General features: G+C 31.7%; 1 protein-coding gene across 1 annotated transcript; it reads left to right on the top strand.

Annotated features, from left to right (window-relative positions):
* The first annotated feature begins 798 nt into the window (after positions 1 to 798).
* LOC126720787 (probable BOI-related E3 ubiquitin-protein ligase 3) lies at positions 799 to 2365 on the top strand. Its single transcript, XM_050423603.1, has 3 exons — positions 799 to 1080; positions 1163 to 1538; positions 1657 to 2365. Exons 1-3 carry the CDS (start codon positions 1025 to 1027, stop codon positions 2311 to 2313), a joined length of 1089 nt encoding a protein of 362 aa, XP_050279560.1. The 5' UTR covers positions 799 to 1024; the 3' UTR covers positions 2314 to 2365.
* Positions 2366 to 12503: the final 10138 nt, after the last annotated feature.

A 12503-nucleotide genomic window follows, 5' to 3' on the forward strand; every position in this document is an offset into this window, starting at 1 on the left:
AATCGATTGTGCATTGGATTGAACATGAACAGACTAATAAACTTACCACCCGAGTATCTCGTGGGATCTACAAAGCTTACCTTAGTTGTGCCCTAACTTATTGTTAGCATTTTTTTTTTTTTTTTTTTTGGGGGTATTTATTCACTATTGAGTATTCACACCAATTATGGGACCCATTAAAAACAATCTGGACCCCACATGTGTACCCAAATTTGGGTCCACGCTCACCACGTTGTTCTGTACAGGAATCAGGGACGACTGAGCAGAAAAAGATAAAAGAGAATTGAGTAAAGGGTGGGTGCGTCGGAGTGTAGCTATGTCCACGTGGCACTACATGGCAGGCTCAGTTCGGCAAATGATACGTGGCAGATGCCCAGTTTGTCAGTTATTTAATCCCACGCTTCAGTCTTTAGTCTAATCTTTACCTCTTTCTTTGTAAATTTTTTTTTCTTAAAAAAAAAAAAAAAATTAACCAAGGCTACGATAAACTCGAGCCTATATTCCGGAAATACCCCTAGTATATCGCTGGAATTAAGGGACTGACCGGATCTTTGTTGGTTACGAAATTGGAGCCAAGTAGGAAGAAGGGCTTTTCTGGTAACCGAATCCTAAAATAAACAAAACCAAAACCAACACACAAATCTCTCTCTATCTCTCTCTCTCTCTTCTTTTACTTTTACTTTGTTATTGTTATTATTCCATCTAAAAAAGTGGGTTTATTTTTTATTTATTAAAATTTAATTGTAAACCAAACCAAACCCTAAATAAACCCCACCATACAGGCTTGCCACCTCTATTGCATGCCCTTTTGTTCATTAGCTCGTCCTTGTCGTTGCCTCTCATATCAATACTATATCTTCCCCCCTTCTAAAAAGCCTAAAGATAAGAAAACCCATTCAACAACAAAAACCCAACACACAACTAAACGCATACAAATAGCTAGAGATAGAGCCAGACTCATAGAATACACAAACAAAAATCAAAAACACAAAACAAAACTCTCCCATATATATCATCTATCTTCATGGCTGTCGAGGCTCGGCATCTCAATCTCTTCCCTTCTCAACTCATAGGAAACAGGTACACATATCTCTCTCTCTCTCTCTCTCTCTATTGTGTGTTTGTTTTGGCAAAACTAATGGGAAAGCGATGAACTTTGCAGGGAAATGATGAACCCCATTGAAGCAAACGCAAACATGTACAACAACAACCAGATGGGATACACATACACAGTTCCATTATCAGGAACAACAACAGAGACTATGTTGCCAGCTGCATACAATTCTTTGATGAACGATTCGATTCCTCAAAAGGCAGCGATAAAATCAGAGAGCGGTCTCACCTATAACATCCCTATTCCCATCTCGAGAAAGCGCTCAAGAGACTCCATGATCAACCCCAGCTTGAGCTTCCTCTCTCATCACCAAACCACTCCTCAGCCACAAAAGAATTGCGGGTCCTTCTCTTTTCTCGGTGAAGACATTTCCTTTCAGATCCAACAACACCAATTCGATATCGACCGTCTCATTTCTCAACATGTACGTATTCACAAGAACATACATATACACATGTTTTATTCAATATCCAATACAAAGTCTTTACCTTTTGATTAAAGGGTCACTGAAAGTTTTGGTTTTTGGGTGTGTTTTTTTTCAGATGGAGAAGGTGAGGATGGAGATAGAAGAAAAGAGAAAAAGACAAGCTCGGAGGATTGTTGAAGCAATAGAAGTGGGGATGATGAAGAGGCTAAAGGCTAAAGAGGAAGAGATAGAGAAAATTGGTAAAATGAACTGGGCTTTAGAAGAGAGAGTGAAATCGTTGTGCATAGAGAATCAAATTTGGCGTGACTTAGCCCAAACCAACGAGGCCACAGCCAATGCTTTGAGATCAAACTTAGAACAAGTCTTGGCAGCGCAGGTTAAGGAAGAACGCACCCACGGCGCAGCATTAGACGAAGCAGCACTACTCATGGACGATGCACAGTCGTGCTGTGGAAGCAGCGGCGAAGAAGAAGATCATCATCATAGAGACGTTGTTGTTGTTGAAGGAGGGAGGCGCACGTTAGCATGTGGGGTGGCGCAGGATAAGGAGGATGATGGTAATGGTAATGGTAATTATTATAATGAAAATTACAAGACTAGTAGTGAATGTGGGAACAATAGGTGGTGCAGGAACTGTGGCAAACAAGAGTCGTGTGTACTGCTTTTGCCCTGTAGACACCTCTGTCTATGTACTGTTTGTGGGTCTACGCTTCACATTTGCCCCATCTGTAAATCCCCCAAGAACGCCAGTGTCCATGTTAACATGTCTTGAAAATTTTACATATACCCAATTCACCATAAATCCCAATTTTTCTTTTTCTTAATTTGTCTTTCTTTTCTTTTCTTTTTCTCTTTCTTTTTTCATTCTGTATGTATTGCTCTCTCTCTCTTTTAAGGTACATTAAATTTGGAAATCTTCTAGCATTGTAGTTGAAATTAAAAGGCCTCCAAAAATCAAGAAAACCAAGTTGTAAATTTGAGCCCATTTTTTAAGGCTAATTTTGTTTGATCCCGTTGAAAAAAAAAAATTTACATACCAATTCACCACATATCCCAATTTTTCTTTTTGTATGTATTTCTCTATTTTGGTACATTAAATTTGGAAATCTTCTAGCACTGTAGTTCTTCAAAATCAAGAAGCCAAGTTGTAAAAGATTTGAGGCCATTTTTTAGGCTAATTTTGTTTGATCCCTTACCTAGTTTTGTTGATAGACATTACTAGGTTTGTTTTACTTTTAACTTTTAGTTTTAAAAACTTTTGAAAGGCCGTGGATAATGCAAGCAAGCGTATCATCACAAAACTCTTTGCTCAAGGTAGTTCGGGAGTTAAGGCCAAAAAAAAAAAAAGTTGGGGTCAAGACTGAAGACTCGAAAGAAGTGAAGAGGATGGGAAAGAAAGGATCATATTCATGGATGATGTTGATATAATGTGGGTCCCAAATGTGGGACCCAAGGCCAATCTACCTGACAGCTAGTACATTGTAATGTGTAGTACAATAACAACAACAACAATAATAATAGTATATTATTATATAGACCAACAACTACTGCTACTACTATTACTAGTCCTAGTACAAGTACTAAGGGTAAGGGGGGAGTGGGGTTTGGGTCGGAGCGTGTACGCCACGCTCCATTAAGTAAAAGCGTGGGGTCAACGAGATGGGGAAATCTGAAAAAGACAGGTGTGAGGCAAAAGCTGACACGTAGGACGCGCGCAATTGTCGCTGTTGTTGCTCTCTGAGCAATAGTTGTACTATATGGCATTGGTATTGGTTTTGGAATTTTGGTATCAGAGCCATATAGCCCCAAGTGGGCAACGCAATGCTCTCTCAGCTTTTTTTTTTTTTTTAAGACCCAAAAGAAAAAAAAACAAAGATGAAACCGACACCACAATGGGTGGTTGGAATAGTCCTCCCAACAACAAAACAAAAATTTAAACGTTAAATTATTGGTTGCTACTATTAAAAAAATTGAAACAAAAAGTAACAATTTTTTCCCACAATGTACGAAGAACTATAAATAAAAAAATAAAATAAAATAAAAAGTGTATGCATCTTGATATAGTTGCGTATTATAGACGACGACGTTATCATTTCTTTTTGAAAAATATCATCGAGTTAAAATATTATAATTTCTTGTCACTTTCAAATAGGGACTAGAGAAGTAGTACCCACGAGAATAGTAATGATTTTTTTGTTTTTAAATAGTTTTAATTTATAGTGTTTTTCATTCACTTTTTATTATAACTCTTTATTATTTGACAAAAATACATTGAATTTTAAATTTTTTATTTATAAACATAAAAAATTTTACTAACTTTTTTTTTTTTTTTTTAGAGTTTTTAACTTATCATGTCTGCTCCTGAAAATAATTCTTTATTATTAGATTGAGATACCAATCAGTTTTTTGTGTAGACGGCGATTGAAACCCAAATCTTTTACTCATTCATGAAAAATTTTACCAATTGAATTAATTCAAACCTATGAAAATTTTACTAAAAACTATAATAATTTGTTTAATTTATTTATGATATGGGTGTTAAAAGTTAAAAATAATAATAATAATTTATGGGGTACAGCTAAAGTTGGGGGTGGTGATGGTACAAACTACTATGTTTGGGAGAAAAAGCAAACGAAGAAAACGATGATGAGGATTGTGCTTTGTTGCAGTGATAAATAATGGTCATATGGGGGGGTCTTAAATGGTGGGTACGTGTGTGTTTTGACTGGTGATTAGTTATTACTGCTGATGTAAATAAATGTTGGCGGTTAGGATTTTCTTTTGGCACGGTTGAATAGGTTGGCGATGATGATAAATATACATATATATTTACTTTTTTGTCAGTCTGTTTATTTGTCTATGTACTAAATGGTCCACCTAATAAACAGGAAAAAAGTAAAAGATTTTTTTTTTTTGAAGTGGTCCAAAGTTTGAGGAATTTATGGGGGTGTTTTGGTTTTTACAAGTGATTGCCACGTGATTTGTGGTTGTCATGTCCTTTTACTAGAGGTGGAAAAAGTTTTTGCCGTATGTGTTTTGGTTACAATGAGTGACTTTGGATAAGAAAACATTGTTTTCCATTGATTTGCATGTTGGTTGTAATTTAAACTTATAGATTTTTTTTATACTTATTTTTCATCATTTAGGCTTTCTTCTTCTTTTTTTTGAATAATTATTTCCACTTTGTTAATACATTTTTAGATTTTAAAATGAGCTTTGATTATTTTAAGGAAACATAAAAGTTCACAAAATGATTTAATTAACTATATAATATAGTTACTAATGAATTATTATTATACTTACAAAATGATTTAATTGTAACTTGAAAAATACATCTACTAATGCATTATGATACCCTTTTTCTATATTTTCTTTAATCTATCATTTATTCGAAATATTATATTAAAGAATACAAATAAAAAAGAAACATTTGGATCATTTCTTAATTATCATATAAAGGTCAAAAGCTCAATAAACTTATGGAAATCTCTTTTCTCTTCTCTACATTCTAGAAACAAAAATAAGAAAATGTTACAACATTTCTTTAATTATCTTCCCTTCTTTCTCTCTTATCTACAATCACAAAATGGAAACTTCCCTTCCCTCTCCTTTTTCTTTCCTTTCCCCTTTACGCCTTTGTTTTTTTCCTTCCCAAAAAGTCAATAGATAAATAAGAGTAATATTGTGCATTCATTGACCTTTTTATGGGAATTGGAAAAATTTGCCACTTACGTAGAGTTCTTAACCTATGCGGAGATATGAAAACAAAAAAGCAAAATCAATACGAGATTTGAAAGAATTATGTAACTCATATTCAAAAATGCTATATATATATATATATATATATGGGTTATGTTAAGTGGCACAGTAAGGTGGGGTTAACACACCACTGTATGTCATAATCTTTGTAAGTCACCCGGTTTTATGTTAATATTTTGTCAGCTTTATAGATTTCAGAATTAGCATTATACAATTTTTCTAATTTATCTAATTTTTTTAATTAAGTGAGACTTACATTATTTTAACCTTAATAAGCACCGTGCTCGTTGACATTTGCATATATGTATTAGTAAATTTTGCACGTATCCATCCAAAAAAAAAGTCTGTAGAATACTAGTATTTTAGGCAAGTTAGGTTTATTATTAGTTAGGAGTATTACTTAAAAAAAGTTATAGTATTTAATAATAAAAAAAACAAAAAATTTATATATCTAGTAGGAATGATGCTACCTTTTAACGAATAATCTTTTCTAACATTTTTGTGGTGTATAAGATGTTTGTGTCTTTAACTAGATGGTATCTTCCCCACTTTTCTTCGTTTGTCCCAACTCTAAACTTTAATTTTTTTATTAAAAAATAAAATACAAGAACTAACCCATTTACTTTCTTTTGGCTTTACTTGGTCACAAATCACAATCAAATAGTACTACTATTTTTTTAGACTTATCTCACAAAGAAAAGAAAAAAAAATCAAAAGGCGGAGATAATTGCCGTCAATATAGGAATCAAAGACCATGCTTTTTTTTCCTTTTTTTATTTTTTTCCCATTGACATTTTCCAATGAGTTGTACAAATCACCTTGGAATAAACTCCACCATAAAATTAGGTCTCACATTTATTTTGGGTCTATTATTGTTTGTTTGTACCACTCAATATCAAATGCTCAATAGTCTTTGCCGCATTTTGGAAGATGCCTAGATTGTTTAGCAATCGCATTCAAACTCTCAATTTAATGAGTATTTTGAGAATCAAAAAAACTTAAATAATAAATTCAATTCGAATTATTTTTTGTTGTTCCAACTAATAGGCCAATTTTAGAACAATATGTCTGATCTGACCCCCAAAAAAAAAAAGCAAAGGGTCCCACACATAAACAGGTACAAACGCCAAAGTTAGCATTTAATGAGAAAGAGTAATAAACAAAGACAACACAAAAATAATGGGAGATTTTGTTTTTTTGGGATGGGATCTTTGACCCCACAAACCATTTGTGGGACCCTCAGCAAGATCAGGACCATCTGTCCCTTTATGACCGGCATACCCTCTGGCCTCTATAACACGTGAATCTGATTCCCACTCCTTTTTTTTCCTTTTTCCTTATTATCATCATTATCTACTTAGTTAATTATTCCACAATTTAATTAATTAATTGGCTACTACTATAGACTATACACATAAGATTAAATTATTGCTATCCTAGATTAGACATTTTGTATTTGACTAGTTTTTGTGTGACAATGATGTATATGTTTATCAAACTATTTGAATTAAATGGTTGGTTTATTTTATTTTATTTTATTAATTTTTTTGTTTTTTGGTTTAAATGGACTTGCCAACTATAGACTACTTGTTGCCTAGGAATCTAATCAAAAGTTAAAGAACATTTTACCTAAAAAAGAAATGATACCGCTTTTGGTGAGTTTTCAAAATATTTTAATCTATTATTATCTAATTGTGAGACTAATTGTAGCATTGAAACACCATAATGGCCACTAGTGGATATGGACAAGACTTTTGATGGGGAAAGAGTTTTTTATTTTTATTTTTATTTATTTTTGTTACTTTTTTTTTCCTTTCCATTTATTATTAATTTAATAAGTCATGGAAATAGTTGGCCTGTCTTTGAACGCTTTTGCACGTCACTACTTGCCTTCTTGGAAATTATTATTAATTTTATTTATTTATTTATTTTGGATAACTCTTGAATGTCTTCTATTACTTTTAATTTTTATGTTTTCTATTTTTTATATGTGTTTTTTTAAGGTTGTACCAAGCCAGTCTAGTAGGTACGAGATGCTTTTGTGTAACTATATATATATATATATATATTAAAACAGAAATCAAGTTCAAACCTATCATCAAATTAAAGTTATGTATTCGAATTTAGTTTATAAATATTTAAATTTATGATCTTAATTTAACCAAGTTTTCTTTTTGATATAATTCATGAGTAAACATTACAACTAAAACTTTATACCTTTACCTAAATTGATTCTCATCTGTTACCACCATTAGTTATTGTTATGATATTCTTCTCAATAAAAAAAGTTATTGCTATGATAACATTGATGGAGCTACATAAATAGATTATTTCATGGTCAATCTTATATCTATAATATAACATAACAATAAAAAATCATCAACCTCATATTCGGTTAATGTGTGCCCACTATCTATTTTCGGAAACATTTTCTCTGAAATTGAAAAAGCTGTTAATACTTTTTCAATTTCCAAAATTTTTTTTTCCAAAAATGAAAATTATTGTGTGCCCTTAGGACACATATTAGAAAAATCCTATATGAAATACTAAGATAGTAGAAAACTCATCAACCACATAACACAATAAAACTTAGAATCACGATTTTAGGTTTTTTTTAATGTTATTTATAAGTTTTCCACACCACAAACAATATTTAGATTATAATAATCAAATCACTTGTTTACAGGCTTGTTAAAGGTGGGATTCAATTAATAATTCAATGATAATAACATTCTTTGTGATACCTCATATGTCTGTAGTTCAAACCCCACATCTTTCTCCCCTACTATTTACTTATCATAAAAAAAAATAATAATAAATAAAAGAAGAGAATAAGCGAGGTTGTTAAATGTTTTTGCGTAGCTCTTTCTATTCCAAGCCTTATAGAATAGCTTATGAGGGCTTCACTTGATTGCTAAGTAAACAAACAAAACAAGTATTCTTTTTTCTCCCTCTTTCTTTCTTTCTTTCTTTCCTTTTTTTCTAAATGGAACCCCATCACTTCATAAATGTAATTATTCTTTTGTTAGGTAATTAAGAAATCTCATCACATTCCCTTAATTATTTAGCAAATGGATGCATTTAGTCATTTGAAACTTCAAATTTCCTTGTTTTACTTTTACCCTCCATTTGTTTATGTAGAAATCTTTTTTTTTTTTTTAAGTATTTTTTATATTGGAAAACACAGTCAACAAAAAACTTTTTTTCCTAGGGTCAACGAAATACAATCCCAAAAGATCAAAGAATGTTATCCAGAATGTTACATTGATCAGTGAAAACAAACTTCACATCACAAAAAACCTCTCATGATATTAACTTCTCAATCTTCATGCGATACATATAATAGAAAATATCTTCTACCTAAACATTTTTAAGGTGGTAACTGAACACATGAATACACCTATATATATCACCTTATTTTTAGGGTTGCAACCGAACACACGAATATAACTTATATAGATTTTCCAAAAAAATATTTTATATCGAAACAAACAAAGCATAAAATTTAGCAAAATCAATAAGAGTATTAAAATATATTTTCACACACTTTTTTCTCTAATTTCTTAACACATATTCATATGACTTGTCCAAAAAAAAAATAGTATTTATATGTTGTACTTTAATTTTCTTTCTTCTTCCACCAATTGTTCAAACATGCATTTTTCTAAGCATGTTCTAGAGATGGATTAAAAAGTAAATTAATAATTTGAATTCAATGGTTTTGTTGAGTACCAAAAGCTCCTCAGTCATCAGCAACCACCCACCTTCACGCGACTTAGGCATTAATTATTGAACTAAAATTGAAGGTTTCCTACTTCCCATCCCATGTTGATCATCATAAAGTGTTCCTTGTTTTTCTTCTTCTTCTTTTTCTTAGTTAGGTTAAGTTCCTTTCTAATTAAATACATGTTGTTCGTGCTTTATTTATGACATATAACTATGAATTACACGCATTATTTTAGGCGACCCACATTATATAGTACACGGCTTAACCATTAAAATCTATCACCCTTTCTTAGTCCCATCAATTGACTAATTGTTTGATATGACTAGTTCATATGTCTCTCATTGATAAATTTCTTTATTCCAATCAATTTGCTGTATGTATTTCTGATATGTCCCAAAGAATCTTATTGCATTAAATGTTTACGATTTTCTTATTTGGTGAAACTTCAATGCCATTGCCAGTTGGGTTATCAACAAAACATTAGGTCATTATCACACTAGGTCACATCCCCATCCTTTGATCATGGATGATGTCTACAATAAAAAGCAATAATAATAATAAATTCTTTTTAAATAACATTAACAACAATGTTAATTTTTTATTGCTTTTTTTTACCAAAAACAAAAATACCCAGATCAAGAACTTTAATTATCAACTATTTTTAAATTTAAATATTCATTTTTATTGCTTTTATAAAATAAAACAAAACAAAAAACAAAAAATACCCATGAACAAGAACTTTAATTATCACCTATTTTTAAAGTTAAATATTAATATTTTATTGCTTAAAAAAAACCCATAACAAGAACTTTAATTATTACTTCTTTTTAAAGCTAAACTTTTTCTGTAATGACATTGGGAATAATGAAGAAAATAATAAAGTTGAAAATTTTATGGAGATGTCTGAGAAGTGTTTTAAAAGTTGAGACTAGTGATATATCTCTCTCCCCCGGTTGGTTCAACCTTTAGCTTAGGTTGTGCTTAATTAAAACTCAAATTCATTGCGTCAACAGGCGGCTAAGTAAGAAATTATTTGTTAGTTTCTTTTATAAAAAATATTTTAATTTTTTTTTAATTGGTTGTATTATCTTTCACTTCATCATAAACTGCCATACGTTAAGAAATCAGTTTGAACTTTGAACATGGACCCCTCACAATTCAAGGATGATAAAATAATTTTATTATTTTTGCTTAAAAGTCAGTGATTGAAAAGAAAAAAAAAATAGTGATTAAAAGAATCACAATTTTAGTTGCAATATTAATTAAGCGGGTTGGCTGTGGATTACATCGATCAAGCATCATGGGTCGATTAGTGCATACTCATGATGGTGGACCCAAAAAGCTTGTACTGTCATCAAATTTATTCGATAGTGACTGAAAGACATTTGTTAATTTTTTTCTTCAAAGAGATTTTATTCCAATTAAAAAAAGGGGGGGGAAGGAGGGAATTGAATTTAATAAAAATGATATGGTATCTTTGGATATAATTGGGATTGTCAAAGGAGGAGGATTTAACATTTAAGTAGTAATTTTATTTGTCAAAATGGAACAAATCATGAAGGTGTTTTAGTTGAGTGGTGCATTGCACATTGGAATCCCCAAACCAAACTTTTTCAAATGCCTTTACCCAAATCATCAACCAAGGCACACATTTTATTAATGCCAAAGTAAAGCCAACCAACACAAGCACACCCCCATGTCTCCTTCCAAGGAAAGAGATGTGTGAATAAATAAACTAACCTAACTTCATAGCTTTGGTCCCCTTCCAATGGAATCACACATCTATTTCATGTGGGTCATACTCATATGTCATATCATTACCGCCACCTTTAAAAAAATATGACATAAAAATATCCCTAGTAAATATGCGATATCATTATTATTTTTGTTTTTTTATATAAAGAAAATTAAAATTTTAACCTTTGATTTTTTTGCTCTATAATGATTATTTTAAATCATGCATCTCAAGTCAAGCTATCAATTAAATTTTTTTATGTAGGAATGGTTCAAATCTCAAATTTCTGACTTGAGAATGAGAAAATTTACTAGTTGAACTAATTAAAACCTATTTATTTGAAAGATTATAAGAGCATGCTGAAATTCATCGTCACGTACACACTATACACCGGGCCAACAAAATGCCGACGCGAGGACAATGACACACGACCCAATGGCATATATATATTTTTCTTTTCTTGAGAACCTAAAGGGAAACCCTAAGTATCAACGCCCATGCTTGTGACTTTTTTTAATTTTATCTTTTAGGTTTCAAGGATTGAGCTTGGTGTAAAGAGATGGAAAGGTGTGTCGCATAAGTTGTCCACTTTGGTGATATAAACCATATTCCATTTTTCAGTTGAGGTGGGGCTACCAAGTAATGGACAGTACAAAGCATAGAATATGGATCCAATTAAGAGGAATGGGGGCCATGATGGGAACCCTAACTTTCTTCCCTTGCGAAAGGGGGCACTCATGTACTACTCTATCATCTTAGAATTGATTTGCTTGCTTCCTTTTGTTTTCTCCTATACATATCGCTTTAATTAAGGACCCCACATAGGCACCAATATCACAATTTTTTTTTGGGAGGTAAGTAACCCATGTCACAAGTCACTTAAGACAAAATTGATAAGACCTAGGCCAGATCAAGTTAGAAATTAAGATGGTCCCAAAAGTAGCATATCTTAAGAATATGAATCATAAGTCAAAAGAAACAAACCATTGTGAAGCTTACCGAATTGTAAACAATCAAGTTTTTCTACTCTTTTTATTTTTATTTTTTTATTACAATGTAACAAATGGGTATTTGGGGTAGGTATAATACTAGGTTATGACTTATTCTCATAAAAAAAAATTAATAAAAACAACTAGAAGATATTGCCTAAAAGAAAATTGTAAATCAAAAGGGACTTTATTGAATCCTTGTTGATAATAATTAAAAATATTTAATTAATTGCATATATGTATCTTTCTTCAAAGGTGACTTGGCTGATTGTTAAGCCTAATTTGTATTTGAAGTGGTCCTTTAAGAACACTTTCTCTCATGTACTATGCAAAGGGTGGTGATGGGTTAAATATTTGTCTTTTAAAAAGGCATGGTGGGTCAAGAAAAGAATCCACAACCTCCCAAAAGAGAGAGAGAGAGAGAGAGCATAAAACCATATTCACCTAGAAATGATATCTTACACAATGGAAAATATTTTCCTTTATGTGAGAATTTCAATGACCCTGCCATGAGTCTACTTTACAAAGATGGATTTGGTGTGATGGGTGGTGGAGTGAGGCAAAAGATAGAGACATAATTTATTGCATTTTTGAATCTAGAAAACCCCACTATGTATGAAACAATGAAAAAGAGAAATTTAAAGAAAAGAAAGAGAGAGTAGTAAAGGAGGAGGGAGCAGTTGCAACTATTCTTTCTTTCTTTCTTTCTCTCTTGGATTGACAGATTGGAGCGTGGAAGTGTAAACATCAGC

This window comes from Quercus robur, chromosome 4 (genome assembly GCF_932294415.1).
Source record: "Quercus robur chromosome 4, dhQueRobu3.1, whole genome shotgun sequence".
Taxonomy (NCBI): Eukaryota; Viridiplantae; Streptophyta; class Magnoliopsida; order Fagales; family Fagaceae; genus Quercus; species Quercus robur.

Excerpts from the sequence above, each read along its gene's own strand:
- LOC126720787 (XM_050423603.1), top strand. The coding sequence starts at position 1,025 with ATGGCTGTCGAGGCTCGGCATCTCAATCTCTTCCCTTCTCAACTCATA. Across the intron at positions 1,081-1,162 it reads TCTCAACTCATAGGAAACAG|GGAAATGATGAACCCCATTG; the intron begins GTACACATATCT and ends TGAACTTTGCAG. Across the intron at positions 1,539-1,656 it reads ACCGTCTCATTTCTCAACAT|ATGGAGAAGGTGAGGATGGA; the intron begins GTACGTATTCAC and ends GTTTTTTTTCAG.